Source organism: Ornithodoros turicata, chromosome 1 (genome assembly GCF_037126465.1).
Source record: "Ornithodoros turicata isolate Travis chromosome 1, ASM3712646v1, whole genome shotgun sequence".
Lineage (NCBI taxonomy): Eukaryota > Metazoa > Arthropoda > Arachnida > Ixodida > Argasidae > Ornithodoros > Ornithodoros turicata.
In genome coordinates this window covers 89,436,752-89,456,910 of record NC_088201.1, presented here as the reverse complement: position 1 = coordinate 89,456,910, position 20,159 = coordinate 89,436,752, and the positions used below count along the sequence as shown (strand labels likewise).

The 20,159-nt window shown below is 45.3% G+C and overlaps 1 protein-coding gene and 1 long non-coding RNA gene across 3 annotated transcripts; one reads left to right on the top strand and one right to left on the bottom strand.

Moving 5' to 3' along the window:
* Positions 1-2,447: 2,447 nt before the first annotated feature.
* On the bottom strand, positions 2,448-5,400 carry LOC135366067 (uncharacterized). Of its 2 annotated transcripts, XM_064598725.1 has the most exons (3): positions 5,170-5,400; positions 4,751-4,847; positions 2,448-4,283 (listed from the first exon to the last, which is right to left on the bottom strand). In XM_064598725.1, exon 3 carries the CDS (start codon positions 4,250-4,252, stop codon positions 2,888-2,890), a length of 1,365 nt encoding a protein of 454 aa, XP_064454795.1. In that variant the 5' UTR covers positions 4,253-4,283; positions 4,751-4,847; positions 5,170-5,400; the 3' UTR covers positions 2,448-2,887. The 2 variants fall into 2 exon arrangements, with proteins under 2 accessions (XP_064454795.1, XP_064454787.1); XM_064598717.1 differs by having other exon boundaries at positions 2,448-4,847.
* A 7,687-nt stretch (positions 5,401-13,087) lies between these two features.
* On the top strand, positions 13,088-18,923 carry LOC135378452 (uncharacterized). Its single transcript, XR_010418391.1, has 2 exons — positions 13,088-13,266; positions 17,488-18,923. It is a non-coding gene; the product is annotated as an uncharacterized LOC135378452 (long non-coding RNA).
* The last annotated feature ends 1,236 nt before the right edge of the window (positions 18,924-20,159 follow it).

Genomic DNA, 20,159 nt, shown 5'->3' with positions numbered 1-20,159 from the left:
GCCTGATCGTGTAGAGCCATCTGAGAAAGAGCCGTCCAATAGACGCTTCTCACTATTTAGTTCTAACTGCAACCGAGAGGGCGCGCGCAGGGATCTCTGGGAGCTATGGGATTCCCCGGCCGACTGACCATTGTAGGTGTACGTGGCGGTAACTTTGACTTTTAGTTATATGTGCCCGGAAACTGATACATGAGATGGGAGGGTACACTTGTTGTGTGCCAGGATGCTACAACAATACCACGAAGTATAAAGGCCTGAGCTTCCACAAGTTTCCGTTGAACAAGCGCCTGAGGAAGCTGTGGGTGGTGAAGATCATCAGGGCAGGGACGCGAGGAAGGTAAGTGTCTTTGTGGTCCGTGCATAAGTTTAACTAACGAAAAGGTCAGCATACCTGTTGATTTTACGTGCTGATAAGCGTCACTCGAGCGTCCATGATTAAGAACGGACTGTCTCGTAGCCATACTCGACTCCAGTTAAAGGGTTTAATCAAAGTACAGTAAAGCTTGGATTGGGCGAAAGTAAAGTTTGGATTGCTGTGAGGCATCCTTGAGACTATGTGGCTCTATGTTTCTGACTCACTTGCTATACCAATTTAGTGGAAGGGTCCAGTTGGCGAAATTAAGCATACAACACTGAAATTTCATTGTTTGAATAGAAGTGTTTTATACCAACAGGTTTTCGACATTTTAGCCCACAGAGCAACACAGAGTGTGCGGAAGGCACTTCAAAAATGGCACGAAGACATACATGGACAACGTTCCAACAGTCTTCCCACACCGGCCACAGCCCAAACCGAGAAGGACACGCAGATTGAATGGCCTGCCTTCACTTGCCCGTACTTGCCATACCCCATCAGAAGCCGAGGTTCCTGAAACGGGGAGCTCATGTGAAACGTCTTGCCCCTGGCCTGCAGATGACGTTACTCTGCATGAGTACCAGGATGAAGTAGAAAGGACATCCTCAACCACAGCTACACCAGAGCTACAACATGATACCAGTGACCATTCCAATGCAGCACCGTATGAGGAGACAGCTACACTGAGCAAAAGGATAGCACACTCTTAAAAATGAACTTCGCCACATAGCACGCTCCTAGCCAACCATCATCTCGGGTGATATCGTTCCCTTCCTTGATTTGTTGAAAAAGGGAGGCGTACGCCTTTTTGTGACACTTATGCAGAAATGGTAATTGTCACAAAAAGGCATACGCCTCCCGTTTTCCATAAATCATGTGAGAGAACGATGTCACTCGGGATGATGGTTGGCTTGGAGCGTGCTATGTGGTGAAGTTCATTTCTAAGAGTGCAGCTTTGGAAGCACTTGTGAAACAAAAGGACGAACTGATCGAAGACTTGCAGAAAAAACTTTCTGTGTCTGAAGACAAAATTGAAAGCCTCTCACTTCAGTGCAAAAGCCTTGTATCTGAAGTACGGGTAGCCTCTCAAAAGGTTAGAGAAGCATCCTTGAAAGTAAGGAACACTCGATGTGACTGCCTACAAAAGGATTAGGAAAAGCTCAAATACTATACAGGTTTTGCAAACTTTAATTTGCTCCAAGTATTCTACAACTTTCTGACGCCTGATTTGAGTCAACTTCAATTTTGGCACATGCAACGTGTTGAAGGCACTGAGCAGCGCAAGTTTTTCGTGCCATTGAAAGACCAGCTGATTCTAGTGCTTGTTCGTCTACGGCTAGGTCTGGATGGTGTTGACCTTGCATTCCGGTTTGGAATATCAAACAGCACTCAGTTTAGAATATGGATAACGTGGATAAATTTCCTCCGAAACAGGCTTACACAGGTCCCAACATGGCCTCCCTCGCATCTGTGTGACAAGTACCGCCCTGAATGCTTCAAGGAGAAGGGGTACGAGACTGTCGATGGGATACTTGATTGCACCGAGATTTTTATTGAAACCCCGTCATCCTTCCAAATGCAGAGTGAGACCTACTCTACCTACAAGTAACATAATACACTTAAAGGGCTGGTGGTCTGTGCACCGAATGGCTTTGTGACATTTGTTTCGAACCTGGCAACGGGCCGGCTGTCCGACAAGGAACTGACACTGGAATCTGGAGTGCTCGACAAGTTTGAGAGGGGCCGAGCAATACTAGCCGACCGAGGATTCCTGATCAAAGACGCCTGTGATGCTCGGAACATTCACCTAAACATTCCCCCTTTCATGAATGGTAGGACGCAGCTCTCAGAAGAGGAGGTCAAGGAAACTCGAAAGATAGCTAGCGTGCGCATACACATAGAACGTGTAATAAGAAGGATCAAGACCTACAAGATTTTGACGCAGATCCTGCCAAATGCAATGAGCACCGACATGCTCTATCTGGCTGATATGTGCGTTGCTGTCAAATTGGGTTGACAAGCCTCTACTAGAAACTTCAGACTCCGAGTCAACACCCTCCACGTTGTAAATAAGTGGAGTATAGCACTCTATGAGCCAGCATTGTCATGGGCACCGCCCCCTGGTGTGACTTCTACTTCTCGGCGTGGCACGATCACGTGTACTGTACAGTCAGAAGAGATGCACTTGAGGCGTATAGAAATCATTTTCATTCTTTTTAATTTCCTGAAATAAACTACCTGACTATGTGAAGCTATCTGAATGTTTGTTTGATATCACAGCTTACATTTGTAACAAAGGGTGCACCCGAGAACATCTGAATTATTCCAAGTAAAATACAATATGCCACAGCAACTTGTACGCTATAATACGGGCGATAATTTCTATCACGCGCTCATCCGATCTTGGTCTTCTCTCTACACAAGACTAGCTTATAGTGCCTGGGCTGTGAGCTGGGCTGTGGGTCGTACATATATTAAGCACGCGCCATTTCCAGGGTGCCCACTGAACTTACACAAAAAATATTGCACTTTTCACACCGTTACAGTTTTCTCACGAAGCAAATATGGGAGGATATACTCCTTGAAGAAGAAGACACATCTTTCCACCAGGTCGTCATAAAATGTCCGGTCGAAAGGTACCGTGATAACAAAAATTTCACCTTCACTGTCATGGACGAATAAATCACATGTATCCACCTTACATACGTCCATCTGCATCTGAACCTGCGCAAAGTACACATTTGTTCGCTTTACTTTTTTACCATTGACGGTATAGGAATCCATAAATGCTTTCATACCCTTAGGACATTTGATTTCCACAAGTTTTGTTTCACATTTACATTGCAACAACACGTCAGGACTACACCCAATAAAGGGATAGGATTCATGCAAAACCAGCCCCAGTTCCTCAATCGTATATTCACGGTGGTCTGTGTGCTTCCTGTGCAGTTGCAAGTACACTTCCTTGGCCTTTGGTTCCATGTCTATTCCATCTTGCATGACCCGTGTTATAACCTGGGCCTTACCACAGATTTGATTAAGAAGTGGGAGCACATTATGGGGGCCATATTTGTTCCGAATGGTATGTACTCGAGTGTACACCCTATAGCACACTGATGCGGTGATAACTCCTTTTCTGTGCTGGTGCCACTCAGAACTGTTTTGCTCTTTCGTTGCATTCTCAATGTCTGTCACTGTCTGAGAGCTATGAAGATGGCAGAGCTGTTCATAAACATCCTCAGTGCTTGGTACGGGTGATTGGGAGATCATATCCATTAAGGTGGGAACAGTGCTTTCAACACAGGTCTGTGTGTCTGTCGGGTTCACTGCCTGCAATTCGTTTGGAGTAAAGTCATTGCTTTCCAAAATATCCGCCCAAAACCCTAGTCCGTGAGTTCTGAGCAGATCGACAAGGTGGATAAGACGAAGCCTCTCAACGTTCCTTCGTTCTTCGGGAAGGGACTCGTATGCTTTTCTTTTCCTTATGGTATCGCGTGCACCACTAACTCTTGCACAAGTGTCCTTCACGAACTCGAGTTGCTCAACATTTTTCTTCACTTCGAGTGGCTTACGAGAGTGGTACCACTGCCGTTCCCCTTCAGTGCAAGCTTTTTCTTCGGGCACAACTTTTAGGTCGTGAGTAGCGATGTAGCTCAAGGCGTAGAACACGCAAACGACGTGCTTACATACTTCGCCGCTTCCAGCTCTGCACTCGCATTTGCACCGTAGTATTGTTCCATTTTCCCTGGAGAGTTCAGCAGCCGCAGCATTTGTTTTCCTCGTAGCCATCGCTGCCAAAACCTCAGCTCTGACTTTTGTCGTATCAGGGCTCTTCCGCGCATAGAATTCCAGCTTTTGTAGATGGCCTGATGTCCACAGTCGCAGACCTCCCTCCATGTGCTTGCTAGCACCACAGTTGTCCACATGCCTAGTGAATGAACAGGTAGCGCATAGTGAAGTGCAAATGAACAGGAACATCTGCATAGAACAGTGGTGTAGCTAGAAAAATATTTTGGTAGGGGTCCCATGGGAGATTTACATTGCAGTGGAGGGTTCTCTCCCTTCTCCCTTTCCCAAATGGTATGGTTTCATGAGGGGGTTGAACCACCAGACCGCCCCCCTGGCTACGCCACTGACATAGCAATAAGCAGCAAGGAAATGGCACATACATTTTTTGTTTTATGTCTGAAACCATCATCACTCTCACAATCATGATTTTACCTCATAAGGAATACAAAGGTAAACAAAACCATAAAGTCGCCCTCAACAAAGTTCTAAGAGTGTCGTTGTACCGTCACTGTGTGTTTCCACTTCGGTATTGTCCTGTACTTTCACGGATCACAATGAATATAATGTGAAGCCTATGCCTCTGCTAACCCACTATCTAGCCATTACCGATAGATTTGCTCCTTCCCGAAGAAGCGATACAGTGTATCTGTCCTTCTAGTCCACCCATCGTTGGAATCTGCCTGGCTTACGCCATTCACGACCTCTGGAACGTTAAAAGGCAGTTATTAATTAGCAATAGCATACAGTTCATTCTCTACTTATTGCAGTGGAGACAAGAAGTTGCGGCGAATCTGTAATATCGCCACAATGATTCTCATGCCACCAATCGTTTAAGACAGTCCAAAGGCGAACGGCGAAAAAAGATAGGTGGGATTTCATTCACGGCAGAGACGTCAAGTAAGCCTTTCATGCCTGCTATATTCCTGCCCGGACTATGTTAAAAAAAAAGACAAACAAATGTACAGAACGGGAATACCAAGCTTCCCTTGTTAGTAACGACTTTGAGTGACAGCCGAGGTACGTACCAAGGAGGTGTAGGCTCGTCGTACACCGCTGTCGATCGCCGGAAATTTCCCGCAGAGCCCTAGTTCATTGCCGCCATCCTTGCAAATTACTGCAACGACTACGTTTAACATGCATTTGCAGACAAGCGCACACAGATCTGAGACAAATAAACCCAAGTAAACTGTGTAGCTACACTCTTAAAAATGAACTTCACCACATAGCACGCCCCTAGCTAACCATCACCCCGAATGACAACGTTCTCGCCTTAGATTTGTTGAAAACGAGAGGAGGAGCCTATTTTGTGCCGTGCATAATGGCCACAAAATAGGCTCCTCCTCCAGTTTTCAGCAAGTCAGGGGTGAGAACGTTGTCATTCGGGATGATGGTTGGCTAGGAACGTGCTATGTGGTGAAGTTCATTTCTAAGAGTGTAGGCTGTGGAACACAGGCAATACCCGCAATTTCATCTAGTCTGTACCACAACAAACATGGCAGCGTGCGCAGCCCGCGTCGCCGCCCCGCGCATGCGTAGTCTCGGTGCTGAAAAGCGTCTATTGGGGGGGTTAGAACCATCTGAAGCCACTGCCGAGCGACCCGCGCACCACCTAGTGGGCGCTAGTGAAGGCTATGTTCAGCGGGGGGGGGGGGGGGATATCTTTAATGCGAATTAAAAGGAAAAGAGAAGCGAAAGGTTAGCCACGGTTCAGCGTTATGTTCAGCGGGCTTAGAATGTTGTCAGCCAATTATCATACAGGGGGCTTAGTATGGGCTACTCAACGTGAAGGGCCAATTGGTAGGCTTGGAATGGGTACGAGTTCTACCAATCGGAGGGCTTAGAAGTCTGGAAAATGTGGAGAGTGATCAGTAGGTTCAGAATGGACCAATCAGCCTGAGGTGGAGCTGACTAATTAGCATAAAGGGGCGGAGCTATGCTCGCCAATCAGCTATCAGGAGGCTTAGCATGCACCCTCAGTGTGAAGTGGGCGGAGCCAAGCCAACTAATTAGCATAAAGAGGTGGAGCTATGCCAACCAATCATCAACCAATCTATCAGTGCACATAGCATGGACCAATCAACGTGAATAGCAGTAGTAAGTACTGACCACGCTTATCCGGAAACGCTACAAGGCTTCTGGACGCCATTAATTAGCAATTAGAGCTAATTGGGACCCCCCACATTAATCAGCATCATCCAATGAGTCATCACACTAATTGGGGAGCGTCTAACTAGTGTCCAGACCACCCTGTGCGTTTCCGGATAAACGTGGTCATAAAAAATAAAAAATAGATAGAGATAGAGTGGAGAGAAGGAGTTTAGTTGAAGATCAACGACGCCATCTTGAAGGAAGCGGCCCGGAAAGGCCGCTGACCATCGCCGGGCGACGGAGCACAGAGGCAGGTTGCAAAGCATCCCAGCTATGACCACAAGTTCCGAACATCCTGTGACGTCAGCTGTGACGTCATCATGGCATGTCTGGGCAAGTTAGGACAGCTCTGGACATGCAAGGAGAAAAACACTCGTAATACAGAGGCTGGGAAAGCAAGAGTATGCAAACCATCAATACCTAACAAGAAAAAACAATTAGTTACACAACAAATGAGCCCACCAGAACAGGAGCGCAGAACGATGCGACTGCTCCATCCGAGAGGCAGGCAGAGAACTGACTCGTAATGGTTTTTTTTCTCCTGTATAAAGCCCCGCAGCTGCATCCCCTAGCGGTTACTTTCTCAACTAATCTCGCAACAAAATTATTAAGAATCACGCCAGCGCTACTCCCGTTCCCAAGGCAGAAGATGATAGAAAATGCCCGGGATGCCCGGTCAACAGCAACCAGCACTGGCACGAAAATCGCAAACAAAGCGGGAACAAAGTTGACGAAAGCATTAGTTACACAACAAATCACCTCACCACAGCAGGAGCGCAGACCGATGCGACTGCTCTCCGTGACAACCAGCCAGAAACTGAGCGAGCGCGGGGAGCGCACGTCTGCTTTCTGCGACAGCCGGAGAGAAACTGACTGGGGCGCCGCTCCGCGGCCGCTACGCATACGCGCTCCTAGCGCCCTCTGGGGCGACCACCTCCGAGAGGCTAAGAGTGAACAGCATTCCTGCGCCCTCTTCTCTCGTTGCTCATTGGTCGTGAGGCTAGGTGAGAAGAGCATTCCTGCGCCCCCTGCTGGCCGTTCTCATTGGTCGTGAGGCTAAGAGAGAAGAGCATTCCTGCGCCCCCCTGCTGCCCGTTCTCATTGGTCGTGACGTCATCCTATTGTTTCAGGGCTACCCTGTTTTTTTCCACTAATGCTCCTTTGGTCAATCTACAATGAGGCCACAGTATGACGTCATCATGCACCTGCGTGGCTCAAGGACGCGTACGCTCTAGACAGGGGACCTATTATTTATTGAATCACTATCTCATGATTATTTCCTTTATTCTTCTATAACGATTGAATAGGAAACTATTGCAGAAGAGCACCATGCATGAAAGCTGATCGTAGGAATTCCAAAGTCTTACTAAATGAGACTTGCAAAAGAACAAAATATCCTAACACGTAACTCCATCAACGGCAAATAAGAGGACTAGGTACTCAACAAATCAACAAAGAGTACGGGTAAACAGGAGCGCAGAACTCAGGGCAGCACTATCGTCAAGACAACAATGTTCCTGGTCAAAAAATAAAAAAATAAAAAACGTCAACACCGGAAAGCATGCATATCGGGGCATGTCAGAACACGTCAGCACAAATTGTACGACTGCTGGGCAACAGAGGAAAACAAACAAACACTTGAACAGAGTGAAAAAGACACTCACCATCATTTTTCCCGTTCACAGCATTCCCTCATTGTAAATCCGCTCGTCACAAAATCCACCTGCATCGTCGAACACCATTCACCAGTGACGAACCACACATCCGCACCCCATCAGAGGCAGACAGAACCCCACCGAAGCTACGCTCTTCCACTGACGGCCAACGCCAGGAGCAGAATTTGCGTGTCGAGACCCGTCAGTGTCCAAGAGAGAAGTGAATCCTTGCGCCCCCTGCTGGCCGTTCTCATTGGTCGTGACGTCATCCTATTGTCTCAGGGCTACCCTGTTTTTTTCCACTAATGCTCCTTTGGTAAATCTACAATGAAGCCACAGTATGACGTCATCATGCACCTGCGTGGCTCAAGGACGCGTACGCTCTAGACAGGGCACCTGTTATTTATTGAATCACTATCCCTAGATTATTTCCTTTATTCTACTATAATGATTGCGTAGGGAACTATTGCAGAAGAGCACCATAGACAAGAGGAGATTGTAGCATTTCATTCCCAAAGTCTTACTGTACAGGAAAAAAAAAAAAAAATGGTTCAGCAAGACATAAAGTCACACACCTGTCCCCCTCGCGGTTACTCTCTGAACTAAATGAATCGCAAAATTATTAAGAATAGCTCTACTCCCATTCAAGGCAGCACTATCGTCAAGAATATGCCTTGTACAAAAAGAAAAAAACTACATGTAGAAGGAAAGCATGTCAGAACAAGCCCAGGCATGTCAGCACATGTTTGTCAGACAAGGGGGGAAAAAGCGAAAAGAAACAAAAAAGGAAACCAGCATCAAACTATTTCTTCTTATTCAAAAACAGTGCTCATCATAAATCTGCCCAGGACAACACACACTATTTTGCCACACTTTTTTCCAGTAAGGGTCAATGCATTGCTACAGACTGCGTGACGTCATCACATCCTGTCTGAAGAAGACACCGACAAAGACTCCTATTATTTATTGAATCGCAAGATTATTTCCTCTGTCCTACTCTTAATGACATTGATTCTCTCATTAAAATTCAACAAAAAAGCACCCCGCATATTAACGATTTTCACCCCAAAGGCTCATCATGGTCATTAGAATTACAGTAAACTGCCACTGCTCTTTTAAAATAATAAGTGAGACCACTCAACATCACCTCCAGGCTTATGTAATACGTGACCCTTTCTATGCTCATACATTCGTTGTCTGAGGCTACACCTGCGAGCAAAAAAGGCGCGGAAGCCGGGTGGGCAAAGTTCCATTCGCGCATTGCGAGCATAAAGGCGGGAAAGGCTGCGAGCAAAGTTCTATTCGCACATTCCAAAGCACAAGACAGAACGCCTTTACGGGAACACGATAGCATTCCTATACTATATTAATGATTATTGCATTGCAGTTTAGAAAAACTACAACTAAACTATAATTTTAGGAGCCCATTAAAATTCTACTTTCTATGGAAACTATAATTGCCCTATTACTTGGATCGCTACTAATGAAGCGCTCCAATTTTTTCTCTCTTCCCATTTCAGCCTTGTCATGCAGGGAAGCAGACTCATATCCAACATAATTAATTTACACTGAGGGTGCCGTGCTTCAGGAATTCCTATCCTGCGCTCAGGTGCAAGCATTTCTTCACGGATACCTTTAACAGCTGACTTCCTCAACATATCGAACACCCAACAAAATCAAACAAACAATCAGAGAAACCCTCTTCTCAGCTGTACCATGCGACTGTCTTCTTCGTAAAATCGGTGATCTGAGGAAGAGAGCAGCGAAAAATTGCGCGCACTTGTGCTTGACTTAAAAAAACCTGAAGCATATGCCAATAAACCAAGAAAAAGACACTCATGTCTGGTATCTGATAGTGCCACATACACAGACGCATTGTCGCAAAGAAAGCACAGGACAGGGATACACAAATTTCCTTAGGTGAGCAGGGAAAAGGCTTAAGACCTCAGGAATAATAGCAGAGTCACTGGACATCGCTACGCGGCTAACACAAGACAACAACAACAAGATAATAGCGGCGGGTAAAATTGCAACACTGCTAAACAAGCCCCAACATGCCATCATGACGTCGCAATCCAGGAAAAAGAAGCACGCGCGCGCACACAGCAGCTCAGGAATGCACAAGGAGAGGTGCTTTATAGGAATTTCTACTCCACACACTCAGATACCAGCATTTCTGCACAAATACCTATAACGGCTGACTTCCTCAACATATCGAGAAAAGCGAATACTAACACTCAACATATAACAAAAAACAAACAAATTCCATTCTCATGAACTCTCTCCTCTGCCGAGCGGCTTTCTCCTGCTCTACCTGGATGCTGACTGTTTCCCCTCATCTACATTCTGAGTAAAAGCCGTGAAAGGAGAAAAGAACCGCGAAAAATTACACGTATGTGTGCTCCAATAGCTGTAACTGCAAGAAACCGTAGCGCACGCCAATACACTGAGAAAAATACACCTATTTCTGCCACCAGATAATTCTTGCATAATGCCACATACACAGTCGCATTACCCTTGCGTAAAGAAAGCACAGGACAGGGATACACAAATTTCCTTAGGTGAGCAGGGAAAAGGCTTAAGACCTCAGGTCACCACACATCGCCACGCGGCTAGCACAACATGACACCAACAAGATACTAGCAGCGGGAAGAACTGCAACACTGCTAAACAAGTCCAGACATGCCACGAGGACGTCACAAATCAGGAGAAAAAAAGCACACGCATGCACGCAAAGAGGACAACGCATTAAACACACGGAGCGCTCAGGAATAATCGTAGCGTTACCGCACATCGCTACGAAGCTCAACGTCTAACACAAGACGACAACAACAACAACAAGATATTAACGAAGGGTAAAAATTGCAACACTGAACAAGTCCAGACATGCGACATCGCATACAAAACACTGCTCATCGGGGAAAAGGCCTAAGCCCGCGGCGGATCATCATAGAGCATACACAACTTCATTTTTCTACTTCGCGTAAACTAAACGCGGTCTGCTTGGAAAACGACGTACAAATTTTCTTAAGGAGCAGAGAAATATAGAAATTTCTACTCCGTGCTCAGATACCAGCATTTCTGCTCAAAAACCTGCAAAATTAAGCACTGCTTACTTCGTCAAGATATCGAACACCCAACAAAATCAAACAAACAACCCCACTTCCACTGGTAGAACACTATTCAGCTTTTACGCAGGAGGCTTTCTTCTACATAAAAGTAGAGAAAATAAGAAAAGAGCAGCGAAAAATTACACGCACTTTTGCTCGCATAGCAATAAGAGAAAAAAATAAAATAAAATAAAATATCGACACACACGCTAATAAACTGTGACAAAGACACCCATTTCTGCTATCAGATAATTATTGCATAATGCTAAATACTCATTTGCATTGTCCCTGCGTGAAGAAAGCACAGGGCAGGGATACACAATTTATCTTAAGCGAGCAGGGAAAGTCACTTCTACTCGAACAGCTTAATACCATAAAGTCTGAATTTTTGCAAAGCAAATAAAGCTTGAACAGCGCTACGAACGTGACAGACACATACTAACAAACAAACAAATAAACATACAAACAAACAAACAAACAAACAAACACTTCTATTCATTTCTATTGATAAAGGCGTAAACCACACTACAAGAACAAAGCACGCTGCTTCAGGAAAGCGTATCAAATGCATCGCAACAGGACCGGCTCTCATAAAATAGCCTGCCCAAAACGAAGACTTCACCAGGTTCGCGAGGTAATTCCATTAAAAACGCTCTCGGTCTATCCTACAGATAGCAACGCAAGCGCTGCTTCCCTTATTTTTTAAGCCACTATTCCACGCAATGGTACATAAATGTATCACTCGTGTCACATGAAAAAGCACACACAAAGAACTTACTTGTCAAGTGGGATCCCTGGTTCAGGAAAGCGCGCGCGCACACACAGACACACACTCACATTTTCACAATCACAAACACAACGTCTGTTCTCACAACCACATAAATCCATATTATTCCTCAGGTCAATAATTATCCTACCATCGTCAAAAGATGGCTCACTCTTGTATGCGATCGCAAAGCGATAGGTCCTCGTTCCGGATGTAATAGGATATCGCCACTCGGCCGACGCGAACCAAAAAAGAAAGAAAGGAATGCGCGTTCGCTATACCTCCACAAAGAAAACGGTGCCGTGCTTCTACGCAGCGCTCATCATACAGGAGTGAATTTTCTTCTTCGTTTTCCTTTTATTTTCTTGCACCCATATATTTTGCAAGAATACTATAGAGCAGAACGGACAAATGTGAACATCATTCGCTACACACTGTAGCTCTCATCATTTTTAAACCAAACCACTTAACATGTGTTCATAGGTCTTCACTAAATAGGTGAGCCGATAATGACTCAAAATGAAATGAAATCAAATAAAATAATCATTCCAGCATCGCTGGCTGCAAGCTTGGGTACCCTGCTTGGGTCTGCTGGCGCTGGAATAAAATATTTATCGCGAGGGTACTACAATGGTGAGCTCTGCTGCTGTTTGCAGTGCACCTGCTCGGGGAAAGGGATCGCGCGCGTCCAAACCGCGAGGCCCGCGTTGCGCTCGCACGGGGAATCGCGCGCGTCGCGTCCCGAGAACGGCTCCGCGCGCGGCTCGCGTGGGGCGCGGTTCGGGAGCACTGTTTTATCACTTAAACAGCAGCAGAGCTCACCATTGTAGTACCCTCGCGATAAATCTTTTATTCCAGCGCCAGCAGACCCAAGCAGGGTACCCAAGCTTGCAGCCAGCGATGCTGGAATGATTATTTTATTTGATTTCATTTCATTTTGAGTCATTATCGGCTCACCTATTTAGTGAAGACCTATGAACACATGTTAAGTGGTTTGGTTTAAAAATGATGAGAGCTACAGTGTGTAGCGAATGATGTTCACATTTGTCCGTTCTGCTCTATAGTATTCTTGCAAAATATATGGGTGCAAGAAAATAAAAGGAAAACGAAGAAGACAATTCACTCCTGTATGATGAGCGCTGCGTAGAAGCACGGCACCGTTTTCTTTGTGGAGGTATAGCGAACGCGCATTCCTTTCTTTCTTTTTTGGTTCGCGTCGGCCGAGTGGCGATATTCTATTACATCCGGAACGAGGACCTATCGCTTTGCGATCGCATACAAGAGTGAGCCATCTTTTGACGATGGTAGGATAATTATTGACCTGAGGAATAATATGGATTTATGTGGTTGTGAGAATAGACGTTGTGTTTGTGATTGTGAAAATGTGAGTGTGTGTCTGTGTGTGCGCGCGCGCTTTCCTGAACCAGGGATCCCACTTGACAAGTAAGTTCTTTGTGTGTGCTTTTTCATGTGACACGAGTGATACATTTATGTACCATTGCGTGGAATAGTGGCTTAAAAAATAAGGGAAGCAGCGCTTGCATTGCTATCTGTAGGATAGACCGAGAGCGTTTTTAATGGAATTACCTCGCGAACCTGGTGAAGTCTTCGTTTTGGGCAGGCTATTTTATGAGAGCCGGTCCTGTTGCGGTGCATTTGATACGCTTTCCTGAAGCAGCGTGCTTTGTTCTTGTAGTGTGGTTTACGCCTTTATCAATAGAAATGAATAGAAGTGTTTGTTTGTTTGTTTGTTTGTATGTTTATTTGTTTGTTTGTTAGTATGTGTCTGTCACGTTCGTAGCGCTGTTCAAGCTTTATTTGCTTTGCAAAAATTCAGACTTTATGGTATTAAGCTGTTCGAGTAGAAGTGACTTTCCCTGCTCGCTTAAGATAAATTGTGTATCCCTGCCCTGTGCTTTCTTCACGCAGGGACAATGCAAATGAGTATTTAGCATTATGCAATAATTATCTGATAGCAGAAATGGGTGTCTTTGTCACAGTTTATTAGCGTGTGTGTCGATATTTTATTTTATTTTATTTTTTTCTCTTATTGCTATGCGAGCAAAAGTGCGTGTAATTTTTCGCTGCTCTTTTCTTATTTTCTCTACTTTTATGTAGAAGAAAGCCTCCTGCGTAAAAGCTGAATAGTGTTCTATCAGTGGAAGTAGGGTTGTTTGTTTGATTTTGTTGGGTGTTCGATATCTTGATGAAGTAAGCAGTGCTTAATTTTGCAGGTTTTTGAGCAGAAATGCTGGTATCTGAGCACGGAGTAGAAATTGCTATATTTCTCTGCTCCCTAAGAAACTTTGTACGTCGTTTTCCAAGCAGACCGCGTTTAGTTTACGCGAAATGAACTTATGTATGCTCTATGATGATCCGCCGCAGGCTTAGCCCTTTTCCCCGATCACCAGTGTTTTGGCATTCGATGTCGCATGTCTAGACTTGTTCAGTAGTGTCTTTCTTGCTGCAATTTTTACCCTTCGCTGATATCTTGTTGCTGTCATGTTGTGCTAGCCGCGTAGCGATAAGCGGTGATTCTCCGATTATTCCTAGGCGGTACGGCTTAAGCCTTTTCCCTGCTCACTGAAGGAAATTTGTGTATCCCTGTCCTGTGCTTTCTTTACGCAAGGGTAACGCGTCTGTGTATGTGGCACTATCATATAGCAGACATGAGTGTCTTTTTCTTGGTTTATTGGCATTTGCTTCAGGTTTTTTAAGTCAAGCAAAAGTGCGTGTAATATTTCGCTGCTCTTTTTCTTATTTTCTCTACTTTTATGTAGAAGAAAGCCTCCTGCGTAAAAGCTGAATAGTGTTCTACCAGTGGAAGTGGGGTTGTTTGTTTGATTTTGTTGGGTGTTCGATATCTTGACGAAGTAAGCAGTGCTTAATTTTGCAGGTTTTTGAGCAGAAATGCTGGTATCTGAGCACGGAGTAGAAATTTCTATATTTCTCTGCTCCTTAAGAAAATTTGTACGTCGTTTTCCAAGCAGACCGCGTTTAGTTTACGCGAAGTAGAAAAATGAAGTTGTGTATGCTCTATGATGATCCGCCGCGGGCTTAGGCCTTTTCCCCGATGAGCAGTGTTTTGTATGCGATGTCGCATGTCTGGACTTGTTCAGTGTTGCAATTTTTACCCTTCGTTAATATCTTGTTGTTGTTGTCGTCTTGTGTTAGACGTTGAGCTTCGTAGCGATGTGCGGTAACGCTACGATTATTCCTGAGCGCTCCGTGTGTTTAATGCGTTGTCCTCTTTGCGTGCATGCGTGTGCTTTTTTTCTCCTGATTTGTGACGTCCTCGTGGCATGTCTGGACTTGTTTAGCAGTGTTGCAGTTCTTCCCGCTGCTAGTATCTTGTTGGTGTCATGTTGTGCTAGCCGCGTGGCGATGTGTGGTGACCTGAGGTCTTAAGCCTTTTCCCTGCTCACCTAAGGAAATTTGTGTATCCCTGTCCTGTGCTTTCTTTACGCAAGGGTAATGCGACTGTGTATGTGGCATTATGCAAGAATTATCTGGTGGCAGAAATAGGTGTATTTTTCTCAGTGTATTGGCGTGCGCTACGGTTTCTTGCAGTTACAGCTATTGGAGCACACATACGTGTAATTTTTCGCGGTTCTTTTCTCCTTTCACGGCTTTTACTCAGAATGTAGATGAGGGGAAACAGTCAGCATCCAGGTAGAGCAGGAGAAAGCCGCTCGGCAGAGGAGAGAGTTCATGAGAATGGAATTTGTTTGTTTTTTGTTATATGTTGAGTGTTAGTATTCGCTTTCCTCGATATGTTGAGGAAGTCAGCCGTTATAGGTATTTGTGCAGAAATGCTGGTATCTGAGTGTGTGGAGTAGAAATTCCTATAAAGCACCTCTCCTTGTGCATTCCTGAGCTGCTGTGTGCGCGCGCGTGCTTCTTTTTCCTGGATTGCGACGTCATGATGGCATGTTGGGGCTTGTTTAGCAGTGTTGCAATTTTACCCGCCGCTATTATCTTGTTGTTGTTGTCTTGTGTTAGCCGCGTAGCGATGTCCAGTGACTCTGCTATTATTCCTGAGGTCTTAAGCCTTTTCCCTGCTCACCTAAGGAAATTTGTGTATCCCTGTCCTGTGCTTTCTTTGCGACAATGCGTCTGTGTATGTGGCACTATCAGATACCAGACATGAGTGTCTTTTTCTTGGTTTATTGGCATATGCTTCAGGTTTTTTTAAGTCAAGCACAAGTGCGCGCAATTTTTCGCTGCTCTCTTCCTCAGATCACCGATTTTACGAAGAAGACAGTCGCATGGTACAGCTGAGAAGAGGGTTTCTCTGATTGTTTGTTTGATTTTGTTGGGTGTTCGATATGTTGAGGAAGTCAGCTGTTAAAGGTATCCGTGAAGAAATGCTTGCACCTGAGCGCAGGATAGGAATTCCTGAAGCACGGCACCCTCAGTGTAAATTAATTATGTTGGATATGATCTGCTTCCCTGCATGACAAGGCTGAAATGGGAAGAGAGAAAAAATTGGAGCGCTTCATTAGTAGCGATCCAAGTAATAGGGCAATTATAGTTTCCATAGAAAGTAGAATTTTAATGGGCTCCTAAAATTATAGTTTAGTTGTAGTTTTTCTAAACTGCAATGCAATAATCATTAATATAGTATAGGAATGCTATCGTGTTCCCGTAAAGGCGTTCTGTCTTGTGCTTTGGAATGTGCGAATAGAACTTTGCTCGCAGCCTTTCCCGCCTTTATGCTCGCAATGCGCGAATGGAACTTTGCCCACCCGGCTTCCGCGCCTTTTTTGCTCGCAGGTGTAGCCTCAGACAACGAATGTATGAGCATAGAAAGGGTCACGTATTACATAAGCCTGGAGGTGATGTTGAGTGGTCTCACTTATTATTTTAAAAGAGCAGTGGCAGTTTACTGTAATTCTAATGACCATGATGAGCCTTTGGGGTGAAAATCGTTAATATGCGGGGTGCTTTTTTGTTGAATTTTAATGAGAGAATCAATGTCATTAAGAGTAGGACAGAGGAAATAATCTTGCGATTCAATAAATAATAGGAGTCTTTGTCGGTGTCTTCTTCAGACAGGATGTGATGACGTCACGCAGTCTGTAGCAATGCATTGACCCTTACTGGAAAAAAGTGTGGCAAAATAGTGTGTGTTGTCCTGGGCAGATTTATGATGAGCACTGTTTTTGAATAAGAAGAAATAGTTTGATGCTGGTTTCCTTTTTTGTTTCTTTTCGCTTTTTCCCCCCTTGTCTGACAAACATGTGCTGACATGCCTGGGCTTGTTCTGACATGCTTTCCTTCTACATGTAGTTTTTTTCTTTTTGTACAAGGCATATTCTTGACGATAGTGCTGCCTTGAATGGGAGTAGAGCTATTCTTAATAATTTTGCGATTCATTTAGTTCAGAGAGTAACCGCGAGGGGGACAGGTGTGTGACTTTATGTCTTGCTGAACCATTTTTTTTTTTTTTTTCCTGTACAGTAAGACTTTGGGAATGAAATGCTACAATCTCCTCTTGTCTATGGTGCTCTTCTGCAATAGTTCCCTACGCAATCATTATAGTAGAATAAAGGAAATAATCTAGGGATAGTGATTCAATAAATAACAGGTGCCCTGTCTAGAGCGTACGCGTCCTTGAGCCACGCAGGTGCATGATGACGTCATACTGTGGCTTCATTGTAGATTTACCAAAGGAGCATTAGTGGAAAAAAACAGGGTAGCCCTGAGACAATAGGATGACGTCACGACCAATGAGAACGGCCAGCAGGGGGCGCAAGGATTCACTTCTCTCTTGGACACTGACGGGTCTCGACACGCAAATTCTGCTCCTGGCGTTGGCCGTCAGTGGAAGAGCGTAGCTTCGGTGGGGTTCTGTCTGCCTCTGATGGGGTGCGGATGTGTGGTTCGTCACTGGTGAATGGTGTTCGACGATGCAGGTGGATTTTGTGACGAGCGGATTTACAATGAGGGAATGCTGTGAACGGGAAAAATGATGGTGAGTGTCTTTTTCACTCTGTTCAAGTGTTTGTTTGTTTTCCTCTGTTGCCCAGCAGTCGTACAATTTGTGCTGACGTGTTCTGACATGCCCCGATATGCATGCTTTCCGGTGTTGACGTTTTTTATTTTTTTTATTTTTTGACAAGGAACATTGTTGTCTTGACGATAGTGCTGCCCTGAGTTCTGCGCTCCTGTTTACCCGTACTCTTTGTTGATTTGTTGAGTACCTAGTCCTCTTATTTGCCGTTGATGGAGTTACGTGTTAGGATATTTTGTTCTTTTGCAAGTCTCATTTAGTAAGACTTTGGAATTCCTACGATCAGCTTTCATGCATGGTGCTCTTCTGCAATAGTTTCCTATTCAATCGTTATAGAAGAATAAAGGAAATAATCATGAGATAGTGATTCAATAAATAATAGGTCCCCTGTCTAGAGCGTACGCGTCCTTGAGCCACGCAGGTGCATGATGACGTCATACTGTGGCCTCATTGTAGATTGACCAAAGGAGCATTAGTGGAAAAAAACAGGGTAGCCCTGAGACAATAGGATGACGTCACGACCAATGAGAACGGGCAGCAGGGGGGCGCAGGAATGCTCTTCTCTCTTAGCCTCACGACCAATGAGAACGGCCAGCAGGGGGCGCAGGAATGCTCTTCTCACCTAGCCTCACGACCAATGAGCAATGAGAGAAGAGGGCGCAGGAATGCTGTTCACTCTTAGCCTCTCGGAGGTGGTCGCCCCAGAGGGCGCTAGGAGCGCGTATGCGTAGCGGCCGCGGAGCGGCGCCCCAGTCAGTTTCTCTCCGGCTGTCGCAGAAAGCAGACGTGCGCTCCCCGCGCTCGCTCAGTTTCTGGCTGGTTGTCACGGAGAGCAGTCGCATCGGTCTGCGCTCCTGCTGTGGTGAGGTGATTTGTTGTGTAACTAATGCTTTCGTCAACTTTGTTCCCGCTTTGTTTGCGATTTTCGTGCCAGTGCTGGTTGCTGTTGACCGGGCATCCCGGGCATTTTCTATCATCTTCTGCCTTGGGAACGGGAGTAGCGCTGGCGTGATTCTTAATAATTTTGTTGCGAGATTAGTTGAGAAAGTAACCGCTAGGGGATGCAGCTGCGGGGCTTTATACAGGAGAAAAAAAACCATTACGAGTCAGTTCTCTGCCTGCCTCTCGGATGGAGCAGTCGCATCGTTCTGCGCTCCTGTTCTGGTGGGCTCATTTGTTGTGTAACTAATTGTTTTTTCTTGTTAGGTATTGATGGTTTGCATACTCTTGCTTTCCCAGCCTCTGTATTACGAGTGTTTTTCTCCTTGCATGTCCAGAGCTGTCCTAACTTGCCCAGACATGCCATGATGACGTCACAGCTGACGTCACAGGATGTTCGGAACTTGTGGTCATAGCTGGGATGCTTTGCAACCTGCCTCTGTGCTCCGTCGCCCGGCAATGGTCAGCGGCCTTTCCGGGCCGCTTCCTTCAAGATGGCGTCGTTGATCTTCAACTAAACTCCTTCTCTCCACTCTATCTCTATCTATTTTTTATTTTTTATGACCACGTTTATCCGGAAACGCACAGGGTGGTCTGGACACTAGTTAGACGCTCCCCAATTAGTGTGATGACTCATTGGATGATGCTGATTAATGTGGGGGGTCCCAATTAGCTCTAATTGCTAATTAATGGCGTCCAGAAGCCTTGTAGCGTTTCCGGATAAGCGTGGTCAGTACTTACTACTAATAGCATAGATTCGAGCCTTACAAGGACCACTTTTTTCTGATCCAGTTCTAGGAATTTCTATTCCACCACCCAATTCTAATCCAGCTCAAGCCACTTATAAGTCCTCTTGTTGGTTGGTCACAGCTCCACCCCTTCATGGTGATCCATCCAATTTCTATGTGATTGGCTACCCTTCATTGCCACAACATCTGCTCACTCGCTCATAGACACCAAAGTGATCTAGTCTGTTCAATTCTAAGTCGGCTCATACGCTTCCAAATCGGTCCAAAATGGTCCGGGGGTGGTCACTTCCATTAATTTCTAAAACATAGTGATTGGCTAGTGCTTGGCCTATTGGCTGCCTCTCATACATGCTCGATAGACTGATTTGTCATTTCCACTCTCTAGTTACTCAGTCACACGCTTTCAACTGCATATTGCTTCATAATTCCAGCTGCGTCATAGACAACCACTCACTGATCAATCCCATTCATTTCTAGGCCAGCTCACAGTACCGCCAAATTGTTTATTGGTCCGGGAGGCCTTCTTTTTTAGCCTGGACGACTCTAGCCAATGGTTGGGAGACAGAAACATGGGAAATAGTTTTCAGTGTTTATTGAGTACATCATGGCAGTCTCAGAGATATTGTAGTTCT

Excerpts from the sequence above, each read along its gene's own strand:
- LOC135366067 (XM_064598717.1), bottom strand. The coding sequence starts at position 4,339 with ATGCAGATGTTCCTGTTCATTTGCACTTCACTATGCGCTACCTGTTCA.